Raw genomic sequence first — 25,443 nt, forward strand, 5'->3', positions numbered from 1 at the left:
GTATTTATACACATCTCCCCCCCACCCCCCTCCAATCAGGATTGTAGAAGGAGAGAGAGCAGCCAAGTTATCTTCATCCTGTTGCCCTGGGTGATGGTTGCTAGGAGGCAGGCTTCCCTTAAGGGGGAAGGTGTCCTGGACCAGCGCAGTCTCTCTTTTGGTTCTAAGGCAGGAGAGGGGATGTAGGGCAGCAGCGGGGAAGAAGAACGTTGGCCCCTAATAATGGTGGTTGTATTTTTCTGTTTCAGACAACTTAGGCATGCAGACCAGTGTCTTGGTATTGACCCTCTGGAAGAATCAAGTCCTGAGACTGCTCTGCCCTTACAGATAGGCTGTACCTGAAATGAGCATAAAAGTTGTGTTTATTCAGAAAGTCTGCTTGTAAAGCAAAACGTTTAAGTTTGTCTTTCAGGCTCATGTCAGATTAACTTCAATTGCAGACTCCAGTTTTAGGTCAAACCCAGTTTAAAAAGTCAAAATTAGAGTTAGGTTTAAGATACTTGAGGAAGGATTGCAGAAAGATTCGATGGGCCAGAAGAGTGCCTGGCTGATAGAGTCTCAGTGGTAAACCATCATGAGAAGCAGGATTGAAGCAACTTGCAAATGACTCCCTCTCCTTCTGAGAATTAGGGTCCAGCTAATAAACCCCAACCAAGTAACCAATGTACAGGCAGGTAACCAGCAAGAGCTTGGGGGCTACCAGGTGTCACATGGGCAGATGTTATGAATGTGAAGTGAGCTCCTGGGTGTTCAGGAGCCAGAAAACCACAGAGAAAGGTCTTGGGGCAGGCGGTGATGTCTCACTCTGAATATGAGGCTCCTTGGCAGCCCTGAAGAATGACATTCTTGGAGCAGAGGGTCATCACTCCAGGAAGGAAGTCTTAGAAGATAGCCACTGCTTGAGGGTGAGCAGATAACTCACGTCCACTAAAGACAGGCCAACCATAGGTGACTTACTTGCCTGGTATGAAAGTTAGAGTCTTCAGGGAGTGTGGCGGTATAAAAGTATAGTCAATAGGTAAACAAATAGCTTGATGTCTTAGCTTGGTACAATTGAGACGTGAACTTGGGTTTGTTAGTTTAATTTAAATTAATATTTTTTCCCAGCTGGCCTGGTTTCCTTTAACCTTTGCTGGATGGTTTCCATCCATCCTAGAGGGGTCACTGAAGGCACAGCTTCGATTCTCCTGTGAGGTTTTGGTTCCATGGTGATTTTGTGTGCCCATTCTCTGGCAATATATTAAAAAGGGTAGACTCTAGAGAAAATTTCCCAATTATTTTAACCTTGGGGCCTCTAGGAAGAGTTCTGCACCTGTCTTTTTATTTTAATCTTTTAGCGTTGACTCTGTGAATGGCTCTCACCTTGGCTTGTTTTGATGTCTTGCATCAGCCTTGCTTGAGGATAGAGATCAAAGTATTGTGTCCATTGAGCAAATGTGCTCTTGTGAATAAGCGAAAGGGGCCCAGTCTTTATCCAGGGGATGGATGCTCCAGGTAGGACCCAGAAATAGCCTTGGCGGGTCATAGAGTAAGTGTAACGTAATGAAAATAATAAATATAATAACAGAATGCCTCTTCAGGTATACATACATGCCATTCTTGGGGAAGTAGGTGTCTTGTTTCTATCACAGAAATACTTCTCTTCTAGTGAATCTGCTAGGCAGGTTGGGTGAGTTTTTGCATAATTTCTTCTATCAGACCAGATTTCAGCAATTTCTGAAAAGATGGCGATGTTCTGTGCCATCATTTCTATGAGGCATCAAGTGAGTAATCACACCAATCCAGTCAGCTTGCTAGTTACTTTTCAACATTTACCTGTTTCCTGAGTTTTTGAAGTTGGGATTGTCTCTCTTATGGATATTTCTTTTTTTGGTGTATTTCTTGTGCTGGTTCAAGAGCTTGGTAACATCAAAGCAGTGAAGAGTCTTGAGGGTAGTGTTGGGGTGTCCTGGTCAGCCCCAGGGATTTGAGGAGAAATCGTCCTGTGGTTCAGGAAGCCCAACTTAGTTGGCCAGACACGAGCCTGAAAGCCAGAACCACCAAGATTGCTGTTTTTCCACACACGATTAAAGGGAAATGAGATGATGGTGCCAACAGGAGACACTGAGATTTATGAGACACCAGGACATCTTTGTGGACAAGCCGGGCAGATATAGAAAGAGTGGACCCCACCTGAACTCTGGCATTAAATATCAGAAAGGGGGAGAGCTATTGTTAAAATGAATCCACTAACGGAATCTGAGAGCATCTGGTTGGGAAACGTTCTCCCTAGAGCAGGAGTTCCTAAATGTTGTAATCTTAATAGACACACCTCCCCTGAAAATCCAAACACCAATATGAACACAAACGAACAATGAAAGCAATACAGTGAAACTTTGGGAAAAGTGGATTTATGGGTATTTAGTTACAATGTAACTAAAAGGTTCTTCACACCTCCCCAAGGGAGATACACCCCACAGTTTGGGAAACTGCCCTAGAGGATGAGAGTAAAAATGGGGATCTAGGAAAATGGTTGGTGGAGAAAGCCACATGGCCACAGGACAGTGAAGATCAAGTGAAGGATGATGTGCAACTTCTGGTATGCAAGTGGCAGGGCTTCTGAGCAAGTGTCAATCTCCAAATGTAATTTAGAAGAACTAGAGGGAAGAAGTTCAGGCTCATCTTTCAGTGGAAAATTAAATAAGACAGGGACCTGAAAAACACCTAGGAGTAGTTGTATGTGACTTCCATCATCTTCCTATAGATTGGGAAGATACATGTTCTGGATGAGATAACAAGACTATTTTCCCAATATCCTCAATGACAAACTCCACATATTGCATGAATTGGGACTGAGTTGAAAGAGACAAATCAGGACCCATGGCCAGTTACAGTAAAGCAGCAGCACAGTGTGTGGCTGCTATAAAAAAATGTCAAATTCCAAACTCCTTGGAATCTTTAGGAAGAGAAAAAAAGTGAAACATCCAACATAGAAACATCTGTGACTTGGAATACTGTGCACGCTTCTGGTCCCTGCACCTCAGAATCCATGCTTAGAGCTGGAAAAGATGCAGAAGGGCAGCCAGGGCAATGAAGGAGCGTAACAGCGTCCATCCTGGGAAAGACTGTGGTAATGAGCTTTTTAGCTTGGAGAAAAAGCAGGTAAGGGATAATATGAGAGAGACATATTGACCAGGTATGGTACAGGAAATGTGCCTAAAGAAATGTTTTTCTCCTTCTTTCAGCATTAGAATTTTTTTTAATTCAGCTTGAATACCAGGATATTCAGGAGTTCTTCACCCAAAGCAGAAATAATTGATTTTCTGATTGTTTTAATGGATTTTTGTTGTTGTTGTTTGCTACTATTTTGAGTTTTAAGATGGCTGTTGGTTATTTTGGGTGATTTTGGCTATCATGTTTATTGTGCTGTTTAACTGCGCCAGGATAGTCTATTGGTTATAAATGTGTGTAGAAATGAACAAACTAAATATATAAGATGATATCATAAATTGTCGAGTTGGAGGGAACACAAAGATCCCTTCCATCCCCCAAAGCCTGCTGTCCAGGCTCTTCTTAAAAACCTTCAGAGATGTCGAACCCACAACCTTCCCACATAGCCTGGGACACAAATCTTAAAGGAAAGTTTCCCCCTGTGTCCACATCTAGGTGGTTGCAATTTATACCCACTATTTCTGGTCCTATTTTTTCATGGCAATTGAAAGTATTTCCTGACCATCTTCCTTAGGTCACCGTTTTGTGTAATGATAGGCCTCCCCTTCTCCTCCTTTCCTTCAGCCTGAGCCAGCCAATATCACTCTGGAAATGCTGTACCCAGAATCGTGCAAAGTACCCTAGTCTCATCTGGTCTCGCTGGTGCAGAGTAGACTAAATGTGCCTTTCATACAGGGCTTCTCTAGCGCAGCCCAGAACCGTGGCTAGCTGTTCTGGCAACTGACTCGCATTGCTGGCTGGCTCATGTTCAGCTTGTCAAGGACTATACCCAACTCTTTCTCCAATGTAGTGTTTCCAAGCCGTGAAGTCCCCCATCTTGCATGTGCGTCCTATATTTTTCCTTTCTAAATGTAATACCTTGCTGAAGGACTTCTTGTTTCTTTTCACTCATCTTCCAACCAGTCCAGATTTGAATACAGTCTTGTTCTGTGTTAACCAGACCTCCCAATTTTGTGTCATCAGCAAATTTGATGCAGTGAATAGATGTGACTTCTTGTGTCTTTGATACTATCAGGGCCCTTGCAGCAGCAAATGATCAAGGAAACTAGGTTTGCATAGAATCTCATTAATCAGATTTGATGTCAGGAAAAAGGGGTTAGGTTACAGAATTCTGGAAACTAGATAAAAATACTCCAGCCTCATTAATTAGTGACAGACTTTCTAATGGGTGGACTGATGCCTTGGTTAAAGCTGAAAGATCCATCTGGTCCTTGTTAAAAAAATGTTTTCTTTCCCAGAGTCCAAGAATGCCCTAACAATGGTGCTTCTAGGGCAGTCTAGCCCTTCTGGCAACATTGTTGGGTTATATTCGGCTGGCTGTCAATAACCACATCTTCTCTAGTGTGGTGTTTCCAAGATGTGAATCTTCCAACTTGTACTTGTATCTTTCCTCCCTAAATGTAATGCCTCACATTTCTCCCTGTGCTGAGGACATTATCTATCATCTATCATCTGTCTGTCTGTCTGTCTGTCTCTCCCTCTATCAGATTTATATAGCCGCCCAGTAGCGTACAACAGGCATACAATAAAACAAAACAATAAAAACACATCTTAAATAACCATTAAAACAATGAAACATGCATATAAATAAGACCACGGGAGAGTGTTTAAAAAACACATAAAAAAGCCATCTCGCCTTCTGGAAAAACCACATCTTGAGAAATTTCTGGAAGGTCAGTAGGATCAGGACTAGTCTCACCTCGGGGGAGATGATGTTCCAAAGGGTAGGTGCTATGGCAGAAAAAGCTTGTCTTCTGGGTCTCGTCAGATGGGACCTGTAACATGCCCCTCCTGCCTGACTTGATGGAATGGGCAGATGTAATGGGGAATGGGCAGTCCCTCAAATACCCTGTCGGACTTTAAAGGTCAAAGCCAGCGCCTTGAGCTGGGCCTGGAAGCAAGCCAGCAGCCAATGGAGCTTGTTTCTCTCAGTGCGGTCTTCCAGCGTGTCCAAACTAGATTGCCACCTCATTCCTCCTTTCCGGTTCTCAGGCACCTTCTTGAAATTAATTGACAGAGGTCTTGACAACTCTTCCACCAATTTCTTCAATATTTTAGGGAGTATTGAAGACGTTCAAATTAGCTAAAATATCCTAGTGACAGTCTTCCTGACCTGCACTTTCCTCTGTTGTGTCCGTACCTTGCCTGGGCTACTCAAACCGTCAGTTCCTTTGGACGTAAAGACAGAGGCAAGACAGGAACTGAACTCTTCGGCTTTCTCTCGGGCGCCTGTTGAGACTTCCCCCTTTGATGGAGCAGTGAGCCCTCGTCTTCCTTTTGCTGTTGACCGGCCCTAAGGAACCCTTCTTGCTGGGCCTTCCTCAGCTGCTAGCCTAAGCTCATTTTCCACCTTCTTTGCCTTCTTAACCCAATTCCTTCACTTCTAAGCCGAAGCCGTGTAGACTTCCTTGGTCATGTTTCCTAGTTTTCTTTCTCTTGGATCTTATTTGAGGTTATCCTTAATTTCATGTTCAAGTAGTCCCAGCCAGCTACAACACTTTTGCCTTTAAGGTTTTTTTCCTTTTCCACAGCACCTTCCTTACTATTTCTCTTGGATTATTAAAATCAGCCTTTCTCAAGTTTGCAGTTCACTGTTTTTTAAATCAAGCTTTTTGTTAAAATCAAGAACTCTAACAATACATAGTGACTTGTACCAAAAGTTCCCACCATGCTAATATTTTCAGTTAAATCCTCCCTGTTCAAAAAGACCATATCCAAGGTAGAAGATCTACTAGAACCCACCAAAACCTTTTGAAAGAGAAAATTATCACCAATGCAAGTCAAGAATGTATTTGACATTTTGTGTTGGGCAGAATTAGGCTTCCAACAAATGTTGGAATCTCTCATCAAAACCACACCCTGGTGTTTTCAACTTTTCTGTTATCATAGGCCAGTGGACCTCTGTACAACTAAGTTCATTCCTGGTATTCAGTGTTACATCACCTCCTCTCTCCTGTTGCCTGCTCTGAAACAAGGTGTACCCATCAAGCCCAACTTTGAAATCTGCCCTTGTTGGGGGTAATGTGGCCCACTCCACATTATTAGACATTTTTAGAAGGGGACAAATTTATGAAGGATCTGTCCATTTATTTTGATGCCCATTTACCACTTCCTGAATCATAGGCAGCATATCACGATGTGAGTACACAGCAAGAGTTGGTCTGTGAGGCTGAACAGGAAGAAGAGATAAGGATGAGGAAAGAGTGATTGGAGAAGCTAAGTGGTCTTAAGGATTCTGCTCAACTGTGGAGGTGAAATGGTCATTTCCTGAATAGCTGACCAAAGAAACTATATTCTGGGGACTGAGTGAGCTCTTCTTGCCTGAGTAAGCAGAGGCTTCTGTAGAGGTTGTAGGAAACCTATAAGGCAGCTATTTTCCAGGAAGCAAGGAAATCATATGAGCTCCCAGGAGTTTGGCATCAGAGCTTGATGAGAGAAGTTAATTGGGAGGTCCCTAAGTAATTTTCCTTCCAAGTCAATAGTGTATACAGGTAGTGCTCGCTTACCGACCACTCGTTCGGTGACTGTTCAGAATTGCGCTGAATGAGTGGTGCTTATGATCAGTCCTTGAGTTCTGGCCATCACAGTGCCCCGCGGTCATGTGATTGTGATTTGGGCTCTTGGCAACTAGCTTGCACTTACGATGGTTGCAGTGTTCTGCAGTCACATGATTACCATTTGTGACTTTCCCTGGTGGCTTCCCACAAGCAAAGTCAATGGGGAAGCAGGCAGGGAAGATCGCAAGTCGCTCTGTAACGCCCCCTCCCTGGCCTTCCTGCCCACTGACCTGCATCCTCCTTCCCTTGGCCTTCCTGCACTTGCGCCATATCACCGCACTCCCCCCAACTCATGTGCGGCTTGTACGGGGCCTCCCAGGGTCTCCCTCCCCCCCCACGGCATCCCTGCGCTCCTTATCTGGGACTCCAGCAGCTTCCTGCTTAATGATCCGTGCGTCTTGGGGTTATGATGGCAGCCGGGACTGCCTGGATTGCCATCACTTAGTGGTGAGGTCACGTGATATGCTTTACAACTGCATTGATTAGCAACGGCAGTCCAGGCAGTCCCGGTTGCCGTCATAACCCGAGGACTACCTGTACTCAGAGAACAAGGAATCAGGGTCTTGCCACAAGTGCAAGCTTGTAGTGATCCTTGAAGAAAAATCAAAAGTTGTTGATACAGTGATTTTTTTTACCCTTTTTTTCCACACAATCTTGCAACTCATGAATAATTGCTTGTTTATTATGCTATTGTTCTGAACATGTTTTTCTTCTGTGAATCATATGTATATTAGTATTGATTAATATACGTTAGAATGACTATGCAAATATAAATTTAGCATGCCTGTAGCTATGTATGAACACAGGTAAGGAAAGTGGTCGGAGGCTGAGTATCTGAGCCATAATACTAATAAGTAATTTTGTTTGTTTATTAAACTTGTCCCTGCCCATCTCCCCCCAATGGGGGACTCTGGGCGGCTTACAAGATATTAAAACAATAAATATACAGTTAAAATTTAAAATTTATAAAAAAAATTATGTATTTTAAAATATTTTTTGGCCTTCGAGTCAGTTTTGGCTCTTGGTGACTACCTGAACAAATCTCTGCAGATTTCTTGGCAACATTTTTTAGAAGCAGTTTGCCCTTGCCTTCTTCCTAGGGCTGAGAGACCCCAAGTCACCCAGCTGGCATTGTGTCTAAGGGAGGCAGGACTAGACCTCACGGTACAAGTAGTTTCTAATCTACTGCCCTTTAAGCACTGCACCAAACTGGCTCTCACTAGGCAGTAATATTAACTAATAGTGTAAAAATTGGGGGGAAAAGGAGGTTTGGACTGATAGTCACCAGCAGATCACATGGTGACTTGGCCTTGTAGTGAGTTCCAAAGGAATCACGGTCTTCCGGGAGTGAGAAGACATCTAAACATGTAAACATGGAGTTATTGTGCTGTTCTTCAAATGGGGAACAGATGCTGCCCCCAACTGGAAAAAAAGAAAGAAAATACTGTACAGTATATTCACTCACATAGTAGCATTATCTGAGAGCCAGTTTGGTGCAACGGTTAAAGGCACGGGGCTAGGAATCAGGATTTTTTAAGTCCTGCCTTAGGCATTGGGTGACTTTGGGCCAGTCTCTCTCTCTCAGCTGTAGGAAGAAGGTAATAGCAAGCCAGTTCTGAAAACGTTGCCAAGAAATCTGCACGGGATTGTCTGTGCAGTCGCCACAAGAGCGCGCTGACTTGAAGGCCCAAAGGGGAAAGAAAAGCATTATCTGGGTTCCAAATTGATCCATTCTGGGGGTTTATACAAGGCACAAGCACTAACCCAACAGTCTGGGCTCGCATAGCACAAGAAACCAACCAGGACACGGGCATCCTGATTTTCCTCCCTATGATCTCAGATGCCCACACTCCAGCACTCTGGGAAGTGGCAGTGGTGGGAATGGCTGCCTGGCATTTGCTGCACAAAGGCATCTGTGGGAAGTCTAAGCCCTCGCTTTGAAGCCCATTGTTCCTGGGTGGCCGGGCAGCAGCAGACCTGCTGGAAGCATCCTTGAGCACAACTGGTTCCAGGAAGGACAACCAGACTGTAGTAAACCTTCTCCCCTTACAACACAAACTTCTGGGGCCTCAAAAAGGCTGCGAGTGGCCTCAGTTGCTGACCTGGATCTTACACAGCCCTTGGTTTTCCATGTTGCCAGTGGCGCTCAAACCAGGGAGAGAGCTGGGGCACTGCTGGGGGGTGGATGAGTGAGGCGGAGCTGCGTCTTCTCATCTTGCAGTGCCTCTTCGTCTTCAAGCTGCAGCAGAGATTGATTAAACCTGACTCTAGGAGTTCTGGGTGTCCAAACACAGTGGCTCCACCTCCATTATTAGCCACTGGTGATCCCTCTTTCCCGCAAGGAGGAAATGTGATAGAATTGCACAGAGAAGACAGCAGGGAGGAGAACTAAATGATCTGAAACCAGATTTAAGAAAGTCCTCTGATGCACATTTGGGTTGCCTTTGAAACTGGAATCAATTGCAAAACCTCAACGCTCCTCCCTTCGAGAATCCAGGAGTGTCCCTACAACTCCTTGCTGGCCCTCCTGCAAGGACAGCTGAGGCTGCTTTGGGCTGCCTGGGTGGGACAGGGCACAGACAGCCGATGCAGAAGTGCGCTTGGAAGAGTTTCAGAGGCTGCTCATGCAATGCCCTCTCATTGCTAGATGGCTGGCACAGAACATCTGTGGCTTAGGATTGGTTTACCAGAGGATATGATCCTGCTTGGGTGTGAAGATCATCACTGGAAACACTCCTCTGGCTGCTCACATGGAGGTGAGGGGGTGGGGGTGGGAGCAGTTTGTACCAGAAACGGAGCCGCCTTGGCCGTCCTGTGGAAAATACATGCCTACTGCTTAAGATCTTCTTTCAGAATATATTGGATCTTTATCACTACTAAAGTTTACAGCTTGCTTTTAAAATTATTTTTAACTGTGTGTGTTATTCCTTCTCTTTACTTTTGCTTGATAGCTCTAAGAGCATTTGCCATTTGGAAAGCATGTTAAATAACTAAACAAGCAAAAAATGAAAGAGCCTTCTTGGAGGTCTGAAAAATGGAGAAACAATGTTTTTGGATTTCCATTTCTCAGTAATGCACTGTGATCGTAGATTTGGGGAAGAACAGCCAAAATGACCCACCTACTACCCAGCATAGGGTTAGGGTTAGAGTTAGGGTTGAAAAAATGATTGATTGATTGATTGACTGATTATGTGCCATCAAGTCATGGTCAGCTCTGAGTGACCACATAGACAGATTTTCTCCATGATGATCTTTCCCTAAACTGGTCTTTCAGCGAAGCACCCATTGCCACTGTATCTGAATCTATCCATCTTGCTGCTGGTTGTCCTCTTCTCTTTCCTTCTACCTTTCCCAGCATTAGAGCCTTCTCCAGAGAGCTGGGTCTTCACATAATGTGTCCCAAGAAGGATAACATGAGCCTGGTCATTTGTGCCTCGAGTGGGTTGATTTGTTCAGGATCCATCAGTTTGTTTTCTTGGCTGTCCACAGTATTCTCAACAGTCTTCTCCAAAATCTAAGTTCAAAACATCAAAGTTGAAGCATCAATACTCTTCATATCCTGCTTCTTCAAAGTCCAGCTTTTGCTACCATACAGTGTTACATGGAATCCCATGGCTTGCACAGTTCTGATCTTTGTAGGTATAGAAACATCACAGCAACTCAATATCAAGGCCTTCATGGCTGCTCTATCAAGTGCCAGTCTATGGTGCATTTCTTGACTGTTTGTTTCTTTACTGTTGATGGTTGATCCTAAAAGGCAGAAGCTATCCGCCACTTCGATATCTTCATTGTCAGTTCTAAGGCTGGTTGTTCTACTTGTTGTCATTAGTTTGGTCGTCTTTATATATAATTTTAGCAGAAAAAGTAGTTCTGTTAAAAGCTGATACAAATATTTTAAATTGGAGTTGCTGAAGAAAATTGATTGACTTGAAGATGGGGGCAGACAAGAGGTTTGTGGAGTATAAATGCAATTTGGGGTTTCCTCGAAATGTGGTGCAGCCAAGACTTGGTGCTTCCTTTATGCTTCTGACAATGGGGTCAGAGCACATTGGGTGAAATCAGATTTTCTTCCCTGGAAGCCACAACAGAAGCAGGATGAATGCATCAACTGAGCTTCATGTTGACAAATCTTCCAGATCATTTTGCTCACAAAAGCAGTCCATTCCATTACATAAGGCAGGCACCACTGCATATTTTAAAATGAGTTGTTTCTAGGTAGCTTGGGGTATTATCTCAGTCCCAGGTGTTTTCAAGAAATCTGTGAACATCCAAGTTAGACCAGTCCAAGTGGGAGAAGGGATTTGAATAGATTTTAGTACTGACAGCTTAATGGAACTTCCTTGTGCTTACCTCTGGATTTCCACCGCTGGAAACAAAGGACTGCCAAGGGCTCGCTCTTTCACGTTCCGCATGTTGTTAACTATGGCAGTGAAAGGAGTCTCCATATTAACATGCAGTGTGCCTTTCAGGAATCAGTTTCAGGTGGCCGCTGCTTCTTCTCTTGTTTTGTGGGCCTCCTAGAGACGATACCCCAACTGTTGTTAGAAACAAAATGCTGTATCTCTTTTGGCCCCAAGGGCATTTCTGATGCCCTGCTCTCATGACATTTACTATTCATTATTGCACAGAAACGTAATTCATGGAGGAAGAGAAATCTGTTATAGGCTATTAGCAACTACGGGTACTTAGAGCGCCTAGAACCAGTGGCAGTGCACCTCTGAGGGCCAGGTGCTGGGGGCTGCTGTCTTCACTTGTGGGGATCTGGCTGGCCGTGGCTGGAAAGGAATTAGTTGGGCTTCCAGTCTCATCCAGTAACAGGTTTCCCCAGGTTGTCTAGCCAGAGCTAGAGACCAGATGCTCGGTTCAGAAGAGCTTCGTGCTGTTGCATAGATGCAGAAACAGAGCCATTGCGTCCTCTCCTAAACATCCCCTAAGGCCTCCCTCTGCTCTCCCTTCCCTTTCAGACCAACATCCCTTTCCTGCAGAATGTGCTCGGCAATAATCAGTTTCTCCATGGCACTGTGGACACCCAGTTCATTGATGAAAACCCAGATCTTTTCCATCTGCGGCCTGGCCAGAACAGAGCTCAGAAGCTGCTCCACTACCTGGGTAGGTTTAGAATCCTGGAGTTGGAAAGGGCACTGAACTGTACCTCCCCCCCCCCCCCCCCGCTCAATGAACAAACCCGAATTAGAGCATCCATGAGCAATGGCTGCCTCTTCTCTGCCTGGACGCATTCAGTGAAGGGGACCCTCCATCACTGCTGTTACCGTTAAGGATTTTTCCTAGTGTTTAACCAGAACCTGCTTTCCTGTAACTGAAATCCATTGTTCCATGCCCTGCCCCTGGAATGGCAGAGGTCATAGCTTGGCTCGCTTCTGTGCTCCCTCCCTTCAGGTTTGCCGATGAGTCCATCTGGGGTCTTGATTGTGGCAGGGATGGAAAAGGAAGCCAAATGAGCTTGAATCATCTCAGGATTACTTCTTAGAAATGGAGGTGCAGAAACAAGCTAAGAGTCTGGAAAAACCCTTTTTTCATTCTGCGAGTGGCAAGCTGGTGCCGCGGGCAGTCCTGCCCTTGATGACGAGGTCGCCTCCGTTAACGGCTCTGTCTCCTTTCTAGGACACGTCATGGTGAACGGCCCCACCACGCCCATCCCTGTGAATGCCCGGCCTTCGCCCATCGACCCTGTGGTCCCTCCGATTCCTTTAGGTGAGTCGGTCGCTGAAGCACCCCTGATCTCCAGAAGAACTGAGGCAGCCTCCCACGAGCTCCCACTGGCCGTCTGGCTGCAGCAAAGGGAAGTGTGGCTCAGCTTAATGTTGCTCCTTGGCTGCTGTTGCCGTGGTTAGGGCTGGACCTCAGAAAGCCTCTCCGGTCCTGAGTTCCCTCTTGCCAGGATCCTCTGAAGGACCATTTACTTGGTTAATTGCTTGGTTACTTGCTGGGGCTCATAAACTACCCAAGTCTCAGGCGACCCTGAGCAGCCTACATTCCAATGTACGCTAATAGGTGAAAAACAGAATTTGCTCACAGCAGCAATCCCAAACCACCAGCAGTAATTTTTTTTGATTGATTTGATTTGATTTGTACAGCCACCCATCTTACCTAAGTGACTCTGGGTGGCTGACAACATTGAGAAAACAACAGCCAAATAGAAGCAGGTTAAAACAGAGATGTAAGCATATAAAAACCATCAATAAAACCACATTAAAATGAAATAATAGACATTCATTCTCCTGGACAGAGCAAAAACCACATCATTCCCCAAAGGGCCTCTGGAACAGTCAAGCCTTAGTGGCCTTTGGGATGCCCCAGTCTCTGGGGAAGGGGTAACCGAGGCTCCGGTTCGCCTTTGCTCTCCTGGATTCCCATCAGCATCATCAATAGAAGGCTGGAAAAGCTGCTGTTGTTGGGGGAATGGAAGGAAAGATAGGAAAGGGAATTACCTGGAGTGACCTAAATGAAAAAGTAGCTAGCTGTAACCCTCCCTCCCTCCCTCCCTCCTAAGAGAAAGGTGCCATTTTGCCCCATGCCACCTACTCTTTGACATCCAGAGTTCTCTGGCTTTGCTCAGACCCTCCAGAGGAAGAAAAGATTTATGCTCCACATGCTCAGGGATTAGTGGCTGTATTGTGGAAGCCGAGAATGTTGATGAATCCCTGGGGACTGCTATTTCCCTGAATCCTAGAGTCCTAAAGTCTCGTCTTCTCTGGCTGAGCTTTTGTGTATCTTCTCCAGGATAGGCTTATTCGATAGGAAACGATGCTTCTGCACTTTTACAAGAAACACACTTCTTTTCATTTTACTTCGTTTACTTTGGCTTAGCTTTCTTTTATCTCTTCCTCCTGCGATCTCTGTTTAATCACAGCAAAAGTCATCTTACCACCTACGATCTCCACAGCCCCATTACCAAGGAGAATCCAGTCCTGCATTTCCCTCTCATAAAACGTAGTTGGTTGCTTCGGGGGGGGGGGGAGAGAGAGCACCATAGCCCGTTCTAGGTGGGGCATCGCCATTCAGGGCTGGCCCCCAACAAATCCCCCTCAGCTGCCACGTGGCTGTCCATCCAACCATCCTCTCCTATGCCCTCCCACCAGGGTCACTGGCAAAAGTTAGAGGACCAACTGCCGTCAGGCTGAAGGGACCAAGCCTGGGTGTTGGTCAGGCATCCTTGGTGACGGTCCCCAGGCAGAGCAGTGCATGAAGGCAGGCCTGCTGCTGCTCAGAAGGTGTAACGGCCAGACGCTGGGTGGCTCTTGGGCCTTCGGAGTCTCAGGCCTCTGCTGACTCTTCCCACCCTAATGGGTAAATCCCAGCCAAGGGTATCCCCCAACACAGTAGGAAAGGGGAAGATTGGGCTCACGGTGAAATCCCTGGTTCTCTGCTGGCTAGAGAGTATCTGCACCCTGTTTCCTCTGTCTCTCTCCCAGTCTGGCCTTTTCCTGCAAGAAATAGGATCCAAGCAAATGTTCATACCTGTTAAATATACCTGTTAAATAAGTATGGAGCCCCTATGGAAATGAGGGATGCAGGGAGCAGAGTTATAATACAGCTACGTAATTGGCAGACCAGTGAGGCTCATTTTAATTATATTTGATTCCAGCTTTGTATTACAATAGTTTATTTTCTTTGCTAGTGGCTAATCCCCAACCTAAGACAAGTATTAAGAGAATTAAATAAAAAGGTATAAATCTTATTAACAGGTCTCCAAGGTGATGTTTAATTCTGTGGTAGTTTTTTTAAGGAGGCATGAGACCTGAGAAGAGCCAGCAATCTTTGCTTCCTGAAGGTGAAGGAATAGAAGACTTTTTTGGGAGTTACAAATACAAAACTCTCAACAGTTGATAGTTTAATTATAGATACGACAGAATAATTTCCAAGGCTTATCAACTGTTTTTTTCATTGTCTATCTTCTTTTTTCCCTGTTTCTGGGTTTTTTTTTACTATCCTTCCCCCGCCCCTTCCTTAAGCAAATAATGTTTTTGAAAAGGAAACTTCATCCTAGATGGTTTTTCAACTTCCCGGTGGTAGTCTACCATCCGAGTACCAGACAGATCTGACTCGCCTTAGCACCTTCTCAGTCAGCCGGTCAGCTCTGTGGTGCCCCCTGGTGCGGATGCTCAAAAGAAGTAGATGCAGCAGAAAAGGAGGAGGAGAGTCATTGCGTGTGAAAGTCTGGATTCCAAGAAGTGGAGGAACAGTGAAAATACTATTGCCCATCCAACCGAGGACCAAATATGCTTTCTAAAAGCAAAATACAGATTTTTCAAAAAGGGACGTTAAGTATCTTGACATCTGCTGAAAAGTGACCTCCGCCATACATGGTTCTTCTAGGAAATTCCTAGCTTCTCTTGCTGACAACTTTCTCCTTCCAAAAGAGGGAGGGAGGAATATGAGGATCAGCTATCTTCAATTCTACTTTAACACAAAGAAAAGAGAAAGTAAAAGTAAGAGTGTCAGGGCCTTGGATAGGATCGCGCCTATGCGACCTCTCTTGCCACATCAGCCCCGACATTCCCCGTGGTTTACGGAGGAGTTGAGGGTGCTGAAGAGGGTCAAGAAACATCTAGAGCACCGCTGGAGGAAGACAAAGACTGAATCCGACTGAACACAGGTTAGAGCCGCTATCAAGGCCTACATTGTGGCGATAAGAGTGGCAAAGTGTCAATACTTCTCCGCCCTTATCGCGTCCTCAAAGTGCCGCCCGGCAGCCCTGTTTGGGATCACTAGATCCCTCCTTGGTAAGGGGGATCTGGGGATTCATTTGCAGGGCCGTGCGGAGGAATTTTCAGAGCATCTGCAGTATAAAATTGCTCGGATTCATTCCAAGTTAGACTCCGAGCGTGGCGCAGGGTCTGGGGAGATACCAGGGGATCGTTCTTGCCCAGTTATCTGGGAACGGTTTGATCCTGTTGTTCCTGAGGAAGTGGACAGGATCCTTCGGACTGTGAAGGCCACCATTTGTCATCTGGATCCATGCCCCTCCTGGCTGGTGAAAGCAGCTCAGGAGGTGACATGCGGTTGGATCCAGGTGATAGTTAATACATCCTTGTGGGAGGGAGTGTTTCCGGCTTATTTTAAGGAGGCGGTGCACCCCCTCCTCGAGAAACCCTCCCAGGATCCTACCATACTGGACAACTTCCATCCAGTCTCCCACCTCCCCTTTTTGGGGAAGGTGGTTGAGAAAGTGGTGGCATCACAGCTCCAAAGGGTTCTGGAGGAAACGGATTATCTGGATCCCTTCCAGTCAGGTTTCAGGCCTGGTTATGGAATGGAAACGGCATTGGTCGCACTTATGGATGACCTCTGGCGGGAGCGGGATGGTGGAAGTGCGACCATCCCTGCTCTCCTTGATCTCTCAGTGGCTTTCAATACCGTCAACCACGGTATCCTGTTGGGACGACTTGGGGAATTGGGGGCGGGCGGCACGGTCTTGTGCTGGTTCGCCTCCTTTCTCCAGGGCCGATCCCAATTGGTGGTGATGGGGGGTGAGAGGTCCCATCCTCGGCCCCTCCTCTGTGGGGTGCCGCAGGGTTCGGTTCTCTCTCCGCTCCTTTTCAACATCTACATGAAACCGCTGGGCGAGATCATCCGTCATCATGGGATGAGGTGTCATCAGTATGCTGATGATATGCAGCTATACTGCTCCATCCCTGGTGAAATAAGTGGTGGCATGACCACCCTTTTGCGGTGCCTGGAGGCTGTGAGGGTCTGGATGGGGAACAACAGGCTTCGGCTGAACCCTGGTAAGACGGAGTGGCTGTGGGTTAATGGCTCCTCTGTATCTGGGACGTTGTCATCCTTGGTGCTGGATGGGGTGGCACTGCCCCAGACAGACCCAGTGCGTAATCTGGGGGTCCTTCTAGACTCATGGCTCCTGCTTTAAGAGCAGGTGGCAGCCGTGGCAAGGAGGGCCTTTGCACAACTTCGGGTTGTGCATCAGTTACGCCCTTTCCTGGATTGGGATCCCCTTCGAACAGTCACTCATGCCCTTGTTATCTCCCAGATAGACTACTGCAATGCGCTCTACATGGGGCTACCCTTGAAGAGTATCTGGAAGCTGCAGCTGGTCCAGAATGCAGCCATGTGAGCTATTTTGGGGGCCCGAAGAAGGACCCATATAACACTACTGCTTCGTGAGCTGCATTGGGTACCGGCTTGCCTCCAGGTCCAATTCAAGGTGTTGGTTATCACCTTTAAAGCCCTACGTGGCATGGGGCCAGGTTACCTGAGGGACTGTCTCTCCCCCACAAGTTCATCCTGTCCCATCCGATCACAGAGAGGGCATGCTCCGGACCCCCTCGGCAAAAGAACTCCGACTAGCAGGGTCCAGAAGATGGGCCTTCTCTGCTGTAGCCCCCGCCCTTTGGAACATCTTGCCCCTGGAGGTGAGATTGGCCCCCTCACTCCCGGCCTTTCGGAGGGATCTGAAGACCTGGCTCTGCCATCTGGCCTGGGGCGAGGAGGGAATGATCAGGTGTGGGGTTGGCTAGTCCCTTAGTGGCCTGGTGTTGCTGCTTTGAACCATCGGCCTCCTGGATTTTTTCCCTTTTATTTTTGTGAATGTGTATTGTTATAGGTTTTAATTGTATATTTATTTATTATTTTAACATGTTGTGAGCCGCCCAGAGTCCCCCACTGGGGGGGATGGGCGGGGGACAAATTTAATAAGCAAACAAACAAACAAACAAATTAATTAATTAATTAATTTAAAAAACAAAGAAATTAGGCCAATGGCATCCTCTATAACCCTCAGGCTGAAAAAGGATGCTCCCTCACTTACATCATTCCAGAGACCAGAAATATCATTGTGATGAGTTCATAATCTATCTGGCCACTAAAAGATTGTCACTTTATTACTGACCCACAATTACTTTGGCTGGGGGGGGGGGGGACATAGATCTCCAGCTCAACAGCATAGGCACGGACATGTGCCACTAATATCATAGTATGCTTCTTTGCCTGAGATACGTCCTGAGATTATTTATTAGTTGGACTGGCAAAGACCCATTTATACTTCAGTAAGAATCCCCCTTATTTTGGAAATCGACTGACCACCACACATGTTTAATATGCTTCTAGCTTTCACCCCCATAGTCCTTGCCTAATACCAGACCCTGCAATAGAACTACATCTTTTGGGGTGCAGCAAGCAGATACTCACAGCTGAAGGATTTAAATAATGTATTTCTGAAATTAAGATGCCTATCAGCTGAATAGCTAAAATAGCACACAGTGATTGACTAGTCAAAAGTGTTCATCAGGAGTGAACAAGAAGATTAACCCAGAAAAAGCAACAGGACAGGAGTTGTTGCCTTACTGATGGTTCTGACAATACCCAGCCACTAGCTGGGTCAAAAGTCACCACTTGTGAACCCAGCATCCTGACCGACCTCCCCGCTTCAGAAAGGGCCAATATTCCATCAACCTTTGTACCAGGAGAGCCCTCACAAGGCTGCAGGACACTGCTGGCCCTTTCCCCCAACAGCACAAAGCATGACTTGGCCGCTGTGGGTCTGAAAGAGGTCTCCTCAGTGGCCTGGCCTTGGCTGGAAGCTGTAGAATGGGAACCTTGTCTTTCGAGCGAAACAGGTCAGTTGAGTTGGTGTAGACTGGGTGGAATTATTTTAACCCTGTCCATGACTGGCTCCATTCTAAGCCATACTGAGCCCTGTTGGGGTTGGTAGACTGTATCAAGTATGCCCTTTGGGGGATTCTGACATTAAAATACAGGTAGCCCTTGCTTAACAACAGTAATTGGGACTGGCAACTCTGTCACTAAGCAATGCAGTCGTAAAGCATGATGTCTCATGACTGCACTGACATATGATGGCAGTTCCAGTTGCTGTCGTTAAGTGAATCCCAGATGGTCGTTAGACACGACATCATGTGATTGCTATTTGCAACCTCCTGCCAGCTTCCCCACTGACTTTGCTTGTCAGAAGCCAGCGAAGAAGGTTGCAAATGGTGATCACATGACTGCGGGGTGCTGTGACCATCATAATTGCAAGCTGGTTGTCAAGTGCCTGAATCCCAATCACATGACTATATGGATGTTGTGACAGCCGCAACTAGAATGCCCCGTTGTAAGTGTTCTCATTCAGCGCCATTGTAACTTCAAATGGTCACTGAACAAGTGGTCACTGAATGAGGACTACCTGTACAGTATTACTGTGTGGGTTTTGGTTTGGTTTTTTTTTATTTTTTTACTCTTCTAGGGAGGGTTGCCCTCTTTTTTTCCCTAAGTACTTAAATATAGTTTTCTTCTTCTTTCATATAATAGGTTGTCTTTCTTTTTAAAGAATATAGTTATATAGTTAGATTGTTATTTAGTATGTATATAATATTACAAGTTAATAATTAAAGTTTTTAAATGTTTTTCCCTAATGGTTTCTATTTATTTATTTATGTTTCAAATTTGTCACCACCCATCTCACTACCGGGTGACTCTGGGTGGTTTACAGTAAAAACAGAAAAACCATTAATTAAAATAAATAAATATTAATTAATTAATTAGTTAAAATATGCTAAAAATAAACTTCCTATATTTTATTAGTTTCCTGATCTTGTTTTGGTGGTTGTTTATGGGGAGGACAATTTCCTGTGACAAAACATACCCTTGTCTATCTGGACGGACCTCCCTCCCCCTTTACCCCCTCCCCCTTCCTTTGCCGCTGGCTGGTCAGATCAATAGTTCTGGATTAAAAGAAAAAAACTCCAGCTGACTGATCTAATCTGTACAAGCCAGATGTCTAGTCTTTCTTACAGTCCGAGTCAAAATGACCGTAAAGAGGTCCAGGGAGAGGATAGGAGACTGATAGTCCCCTGTTAATGCGAAGTCCCACCTGGCTGACCTTCCCTACAGAAGCCAGATGTCCGGTCTCTCTTGCAGCCAGAGACAGAAAGTGGGTGGGGGAGAGACGTGCTATCAGCGGATCCCTGCTCCTGACCCTGTTATTGCCAGCCTCTTTACAGAACACTTAGCTGTCCTAGAGACCCCACTTTAGCAACTCAGCGGGTAAGGACTTTGGCTCCGGATGGGAGAGTGGATGGGAGAGCGGTGGCATCATGAGGATAGGTCCCTCAAAACAGTTAGAAAAGATGTTTGTGAGATTGAGCCATTCTCAGCTAGTCATTCAGGCAAGAAAGCTTCGGGTTAACCTCTAATAACTGTTTTGCGAATAGCCGCTGAACGTAAGATAATTAGAACAATTTGCACTTCCTGCTTTTTAATTCCATGTGACTTCCTTCTGCTTGCAATGCTAGGGCATCTGATGAAGGCCCCTACAGGCTGCCAAAACTGCTGGTTAATGAGTCTGAGAGTCTCTCAAGGGGGGGCCAAGACTCTTTGATGTCTTAATGACATACTGTAATTGCACACTGTAAGAAGAGGAGTCGTTTGCTTGTTTGTCTGTTTTAAAACTCTTAGATGACTCCATTGGGTTCTGTGTTATTGGGAAGGGAGTGAAATTTTCATTACCCGCTTTCTGTACCTTGTATACAGTTCATCCCCTTTCTGCAACAGGTCAGCCTCCCGCAGGCTTCCGGGACATCCTCCTCAGCGAGGGCCCTTCGGGCTTTGCCAAGGCTATTCGCCAGCACCAGGGTCTGCTTTTGATGGACACCACCTTCCGAGATGCTCACCAGTCGCTGCTGGCCACTCGTGTTCGCACCCATGACCTGAAGAAGATCGCCCCCTTCGTAGCCCAGAACTTCAGTAGGCTCTTTAGCATCGAGAACTGGGGAGGTGAGAGAGCAGTTTGGATCTTCAAGGGCTCCCAATAAATCTGGGAGCTACTACGAGGCTTGCGATGAAGTTTTTGGCTGCCAGTTTGATGGCTGGCTGAGGTGGGACTGTCTGTGTGAGTTCTTAGTTGGACTTTTGCAACCAAGGGCTCAAGATGAAGGCCAGCAACTCCAGTCTGAAATAAATGAACGGATTTAAATAATAATCACCACCTATAAATAATAAAACTATGAACTTGAAGGAAGATATAGCAACCTTAGTAAAGTATTACGAATGGTCAAAAACAGCAAATTAGAACAGTAAATAAAGCAACAGAGTTACCCGAAGGGCTTAAGAATGGCATAAAAGGGATATTTTAGTGTCAAGCCGAGGATTTGGCTTCCTGTTATCTTGTCACAGCCTTCTGACAGCACTACATAAACATTACAGCTACCAAGCCAAGTCAGCGGAATAAAGGACCTCATTTTCTCTGATCAAAGGCTGGGAGGGGGACAGAGGACAGCAACAGCAGCAGAAAAAATAGGCAGTAATAAAGGTGGTAATAATGACTCCCTGATTGGCCAGTCAGGCAGCAGTAGACACGGGTTAAACACGGCAACCGATTGTGTGTGTGGAGTGGGGGGGAGGGAAGTTCTGTGGTGCCAGACCTACCAGTGCGTTCTATAATGGAGAGGCATCCAGCCGGTCCCTAACCCTGAGCTACCTCTATTCTCTACTATTGGAACGGCATATTGATGGTACTTATTTCCGTGCCAAGGGACGACCTCGCCCAGCAACTTCATGTAGAACTTAAGTAGGAATGGGGAGAGTGTAGAGCACTGACAAATTCTGCAAAGTGGGGCTAGACCTCTTGCCTGCTACCAACACCAACTGGAACTGACTTTGGAGGAAGGAGAACCACCACAACATGTCGCCCCCACTCCTAGCCCCTGGAGGGATACAGCCAGGAAGATATCATGATAGATGGTATCAAACACCACTGAGAGATCAACAGGTGCTAAGATAGATGTACTCCCACCCCCCCATCTTAGTCCCTCCAGAGATCATCAACAAATGCAATCGATGCCATCCTCAGTACCATACCCCGGTCTAGAGCCCAACTGAAAAGGGTGCAGATAATCCAGTTCCTTGGGGCTCTCTGAAGCTGCATCTCAACCATCTTCTCAACAACCTTCCCTAAAATAGGAAGCTTGGAGACAGGATAAAAATTGTTCTAGTGATGGTTTCTTGAGGAGGGCATGAGCAGCACCCATCCCTCAAGGATACATTCACCACTAGGTGGATCCAACCACACATCATCTTTGGGGAGTTCTTGTCCATTTAGGAGGAACATGGATCTAACACACAGGTGACCCCACTTACAATTCCAAGGATCCTGTCCAGCTCCTCGGGGCCAACAGGTTCAAGCTCTTCCCAGATGACCAAGCCAGGCAGCTCCATGGGACGTGCATAGTCAGAGTTCAACTCAGAGCAGATCTGTTCTGAGCAACTTTATCCAACAGATGGCCTGAATAGTCTTTGCAACAGCCCTGCAGATATTCCTCTGGCCCCTTTGTCCAGGACAGACCAAGTCACCTTGAACAAGCTGCCGGCCCAGCTATTTGCAGATGCAAATGTTTAATTGTTTTGTTGCACTTAACGCAGCAAAATTCCTATTTTTATAATGACCCCCACATGTGATCCCTTCATCCTTATTAAACATCTTCACTTCTTTGCATATTCATCAACTCTACGTCACAAGCTCAGATTATCTTCATTCAAATCCGTTGCAACTTTCCAGATGAATCTTTCTGATTCTTTTCATAGATCAGTGATATCTGTAGGACTTGAGGAGAGATTGTTTTGGAATGGGTGGGTTGTGAATCTGCCTACTGTGTTGACCCTTCAATTTAGCTACAAATTAGATCCCCAGGCATGAGGGTCTCTGGCACATAGAACTGGTGGAATAAAGGGTTTAGGCAGGGCTTTTGCTACGAGGACAGTGTGAGGGAGTTGAACTTGGCTCTGTGGCTCACACTGAGGCCAGAGCTGAGCCCCTTCACCAAGGACTAGTCTTCAGGCTTGCTGCTGTGCCAGTCGAGAGCCATTTGAGTGTTGAAGTTGCTGTAAAAGAAAACACACTCTGCATTCTTTTATGTAGTATTCTTTCTGATAATCAAGGGAACTGGGGTGGTGGTTCCAACGACAGGATTCCAAGTTTGCTTAGGCGATCTTGTCCCCAAGATCTTGCTGATGCTCAGCTCCCTTTCTCTCTTCTTGCCACTCATCTCCAGGTGCCACCTTTGATGTTGCCATGCGCTTCCTGTACGAGTGCCCCTGGCGCCGGCTGCAGGAGCTGCGCGAGCTTATCCCCAACATCCCATTCCAAATGCTGCTGAGAGGGGCCAATGCAGTGGGCTACACCAACTACCCGGACAATTCTGTCTTCAGGTACAGACTGTGCAGCTTGATGTAGGCCTTGGTGGGAGGCAGGGAATACACCATTTGACTTCCAGCTTTTTGTCTTCCCAGACCCCGTCCTTCCTCTCTGAGATTTCTACACTGGCTTCCAGCTTTATTTTCGCAGTTATAAAGGCAATACATCTAATTTTTTCTCAAAAAGCTAAGCTAGTTTGCAAGCTGAATTCTTGGGGTTTTTTGGTTGCTTTTGTTCCCTGCCTTTCTGCCAAAATCCTGGGCTTGGCTGGCATCCTAACGTACACAGAGCTCCACACCTTTCATTTAGAAACTTTTGTTTTTGCTTCTTTAAATCCTTTACATTCCTTTGATTCTGATTCTCCTGGAAGTCCAGTTACCTTTATTGTACTTGGAGGAAAAGTCCAACCCCAGCTTTCCAAATTAATCTGACGTAATTGTGAGACTCCAGTCGTTCTGGAAGAAGGAGGAGACGCACAACCTCCTTCTTCCACGATAGGCCGTGAAGCAGTTCCCAGGCCTGGAGGAGAGACCTTTTGGAATTGCCTCAGCACCTTCTGTACTTTACCATCGCAGGTTCTGCCAGATGGCCAAAGAGAACGGGATGGACATCTTCCGCGTCTTTGACTCCCTCAACTACCTTCCTAACATGCTGCTGGGGATGGAGGCAGCCGGGCAGGCTGGAGGTGTGGTGGAGGCTGCCATCTCCTACACAGGAGACGTGGCCGACCCCAGCCGGACCAAGTACACCTTGGATTACTACATTAGCCTTGCTGAGGAGCTGGTCAAAGCCGGGACTCACATCTTGGCCATCAAGGTAGGAAGGGTGGGGAATTCTTTGTCTGCATGCTTTCATTGCGCCCTAGCATAGGGTGGGGATCCGTTACCAATCTTCCGCACGGCAGTACGGGAGGTTTACCTGTGACCTGGAGCTGGCAGTGGAGCTGAAAAGAAAAAGTCAGAGGGAGCCGGTTATCCTTGGTCTCCTGGCTCGGCTCCAGAAGGGAGTCAGATTGCCCTCCTCCCTTTGTCCTGAAAGCGGGGTTGAGTATCCCTCGGCTTCAGGGGATGTGGGCAGTGCATAAGCAAGGGCTCAACTCCATCACATCTGTAGCTTCTGCCACCATTTTCTTTTCCTCCTCATCTGCTTGTGCCTCGATTGCTGCACCCAGAACGCCCACCTTTGGCTCCTTTTTCTTGCAGGACATGGCTGGGGTCTTGAAGCCGCAGGCTTCCTCCATGCTTGTGGGGGCGCTGCGCAAGCACTTCCCCAACGTCCCACTCCACATTCACACCCATGACACTTCGGGTGCTGGCGTGGCTTCCATGCTGGCTTGTGCTGCTGCTGGGGCTGACATTGTGGATGTCGCGGTGGACGCCATGTCTGGGATGACTTCCCAACCAAGCATGGGAGCAATGGTGGCTTGTACCCGTGGAACAGAGCATGATACAGGTCTGAAACTGAAGGGGAAGAAACATTAGAGAAAGGGATGTTCATCAGCCTCTTTCTGCCCCGTAACAGGACTGAAGGAAAGTGAGTTGGGGGCTGGTGGGCTCCAGGTTGGCAGCTACTTCTGCTCTACCTGCAGCCCAGGCTGGTCTGGAGGTTGCAGGAGGAGAATCTATGTCATGCCCCCACGCTGCTTTAAGCAATTATAAAGTCATAATTCTACAAAGGTTACAGTGATTTAAAAGAAGACTTACATATTTAAGGAATTGGGGCGAGTCAGTCCAAGTGAACCCACAGCAGCTTACAACCACCTTTAAAATCAGAATGAAACTGCATCGTAAAAGGATCATAAGACCGCACAAAAACAGAAGCAGAAAGAAAAGGAGGGGGAAAAAGCTTTTTAGGGAGTGAAACAATCAGCACCTCTCCAGGGCTAGTGAGATAAGTGTTGCCCCTTTTCCTTTAAAGGCCCGGTGGCATCGTCGAGAAGCCCCTGCCACAGCCCAGCCACGTGCCCCTTCCAGCCTGCTCTGCCCTCGGCTACCATCTCAGTCGTCCCCAGCCAGTCCTTGTAGCTTGAGGAGAAAAACCGTGTAGGGAGTGAAAAAGAAACTACGGGGAGGCAATTGGCTTCATATCGAGCAATATTGTTAGTAATTGTATCAAGGATTGATAGTGGCAAAATTCTCCCAGCTTTTTCTTCATCAGCACCGATGTTGGGGTTCTTATTGCAGTGTTGCCGTACCTTCTGCTGAAAAAAACGATGCGTTCTTTTTTCTTACCTTAATAGAAGGAACTTACTGTATTTTGCATTGTATTTTGGGGGGATTTCGTCAGAAATTTATGCGATCTATTTTGTCCCTTGAAATAACACAGATCAAACGTGTGGGAAAGGTGTATTTTGGGGGTGGGGGTGGTCAGGTTTTTGCCCCTTTTGCACTCCTATGGAAAAGACCTTGGAATAGTAGTAAACTGCAGACTGGAGAGCAATGAGCAGCATAATGTGTCTGCAGAAAAAGGCAAATGAATCTTAGACTTCATCAGCAGAAGTATAATGTTCAG

At 46.4% G+C, this 25,443-nt stretch overlaps 1 protein-coding gene across 1 annotated transcript in view; it reads left to right on the top strand.

Moving 5' to 3' along the window:
- The window catches only part of PC (pyruvate carboxylase), a 99,737-nt gene that overhangs the window by 68,673 nt on the left and 5,621 nt on the right, over nt 1-25,443 (top strand). The window contains exons 11-16 of the mRNA XM_088128611.1: nt 11,732-11,876; nt 12,390-12,479; nt 20,295-20,516; nt 22,790-22,946; nt 23,508-23,748; nt 24,135-24,384. Of these exons, the coding sequence (XP_087984737.1) occupies nt 11,732-11,876; nt 12,390-12,479; nt 20,295-20,516; nt 22,790-22,946; nt 23,508-23,748; nt 24,135-24,384 (1,105 nt within the window). The remainder of the gene's footprint in view (nt 1-11,731; nt 11,877-12,389; nt 12,480-20,294; nt 20,517-22,789; nt 22,947-23,507; nt 23,749-24,134; nt 24,385-25,443) is intronic.

The sequence above is a fragment of the Python bivittatus genome, unplaced genomic scaffold (assembly GCF_059951505.1).
Source record: "Python bivittatus isolate LINGU-HERP-01145 unplaced genomic scaffold, Pbiv_v1 ctg000720_np1212, whole genome shotgun sequence".
Classification (NCBI taxonomy): Eukaryota; Metazoa; Chordata; class Lepidosauria; order Squamata; family Pythonidae; genus Python; species Python bivittatus.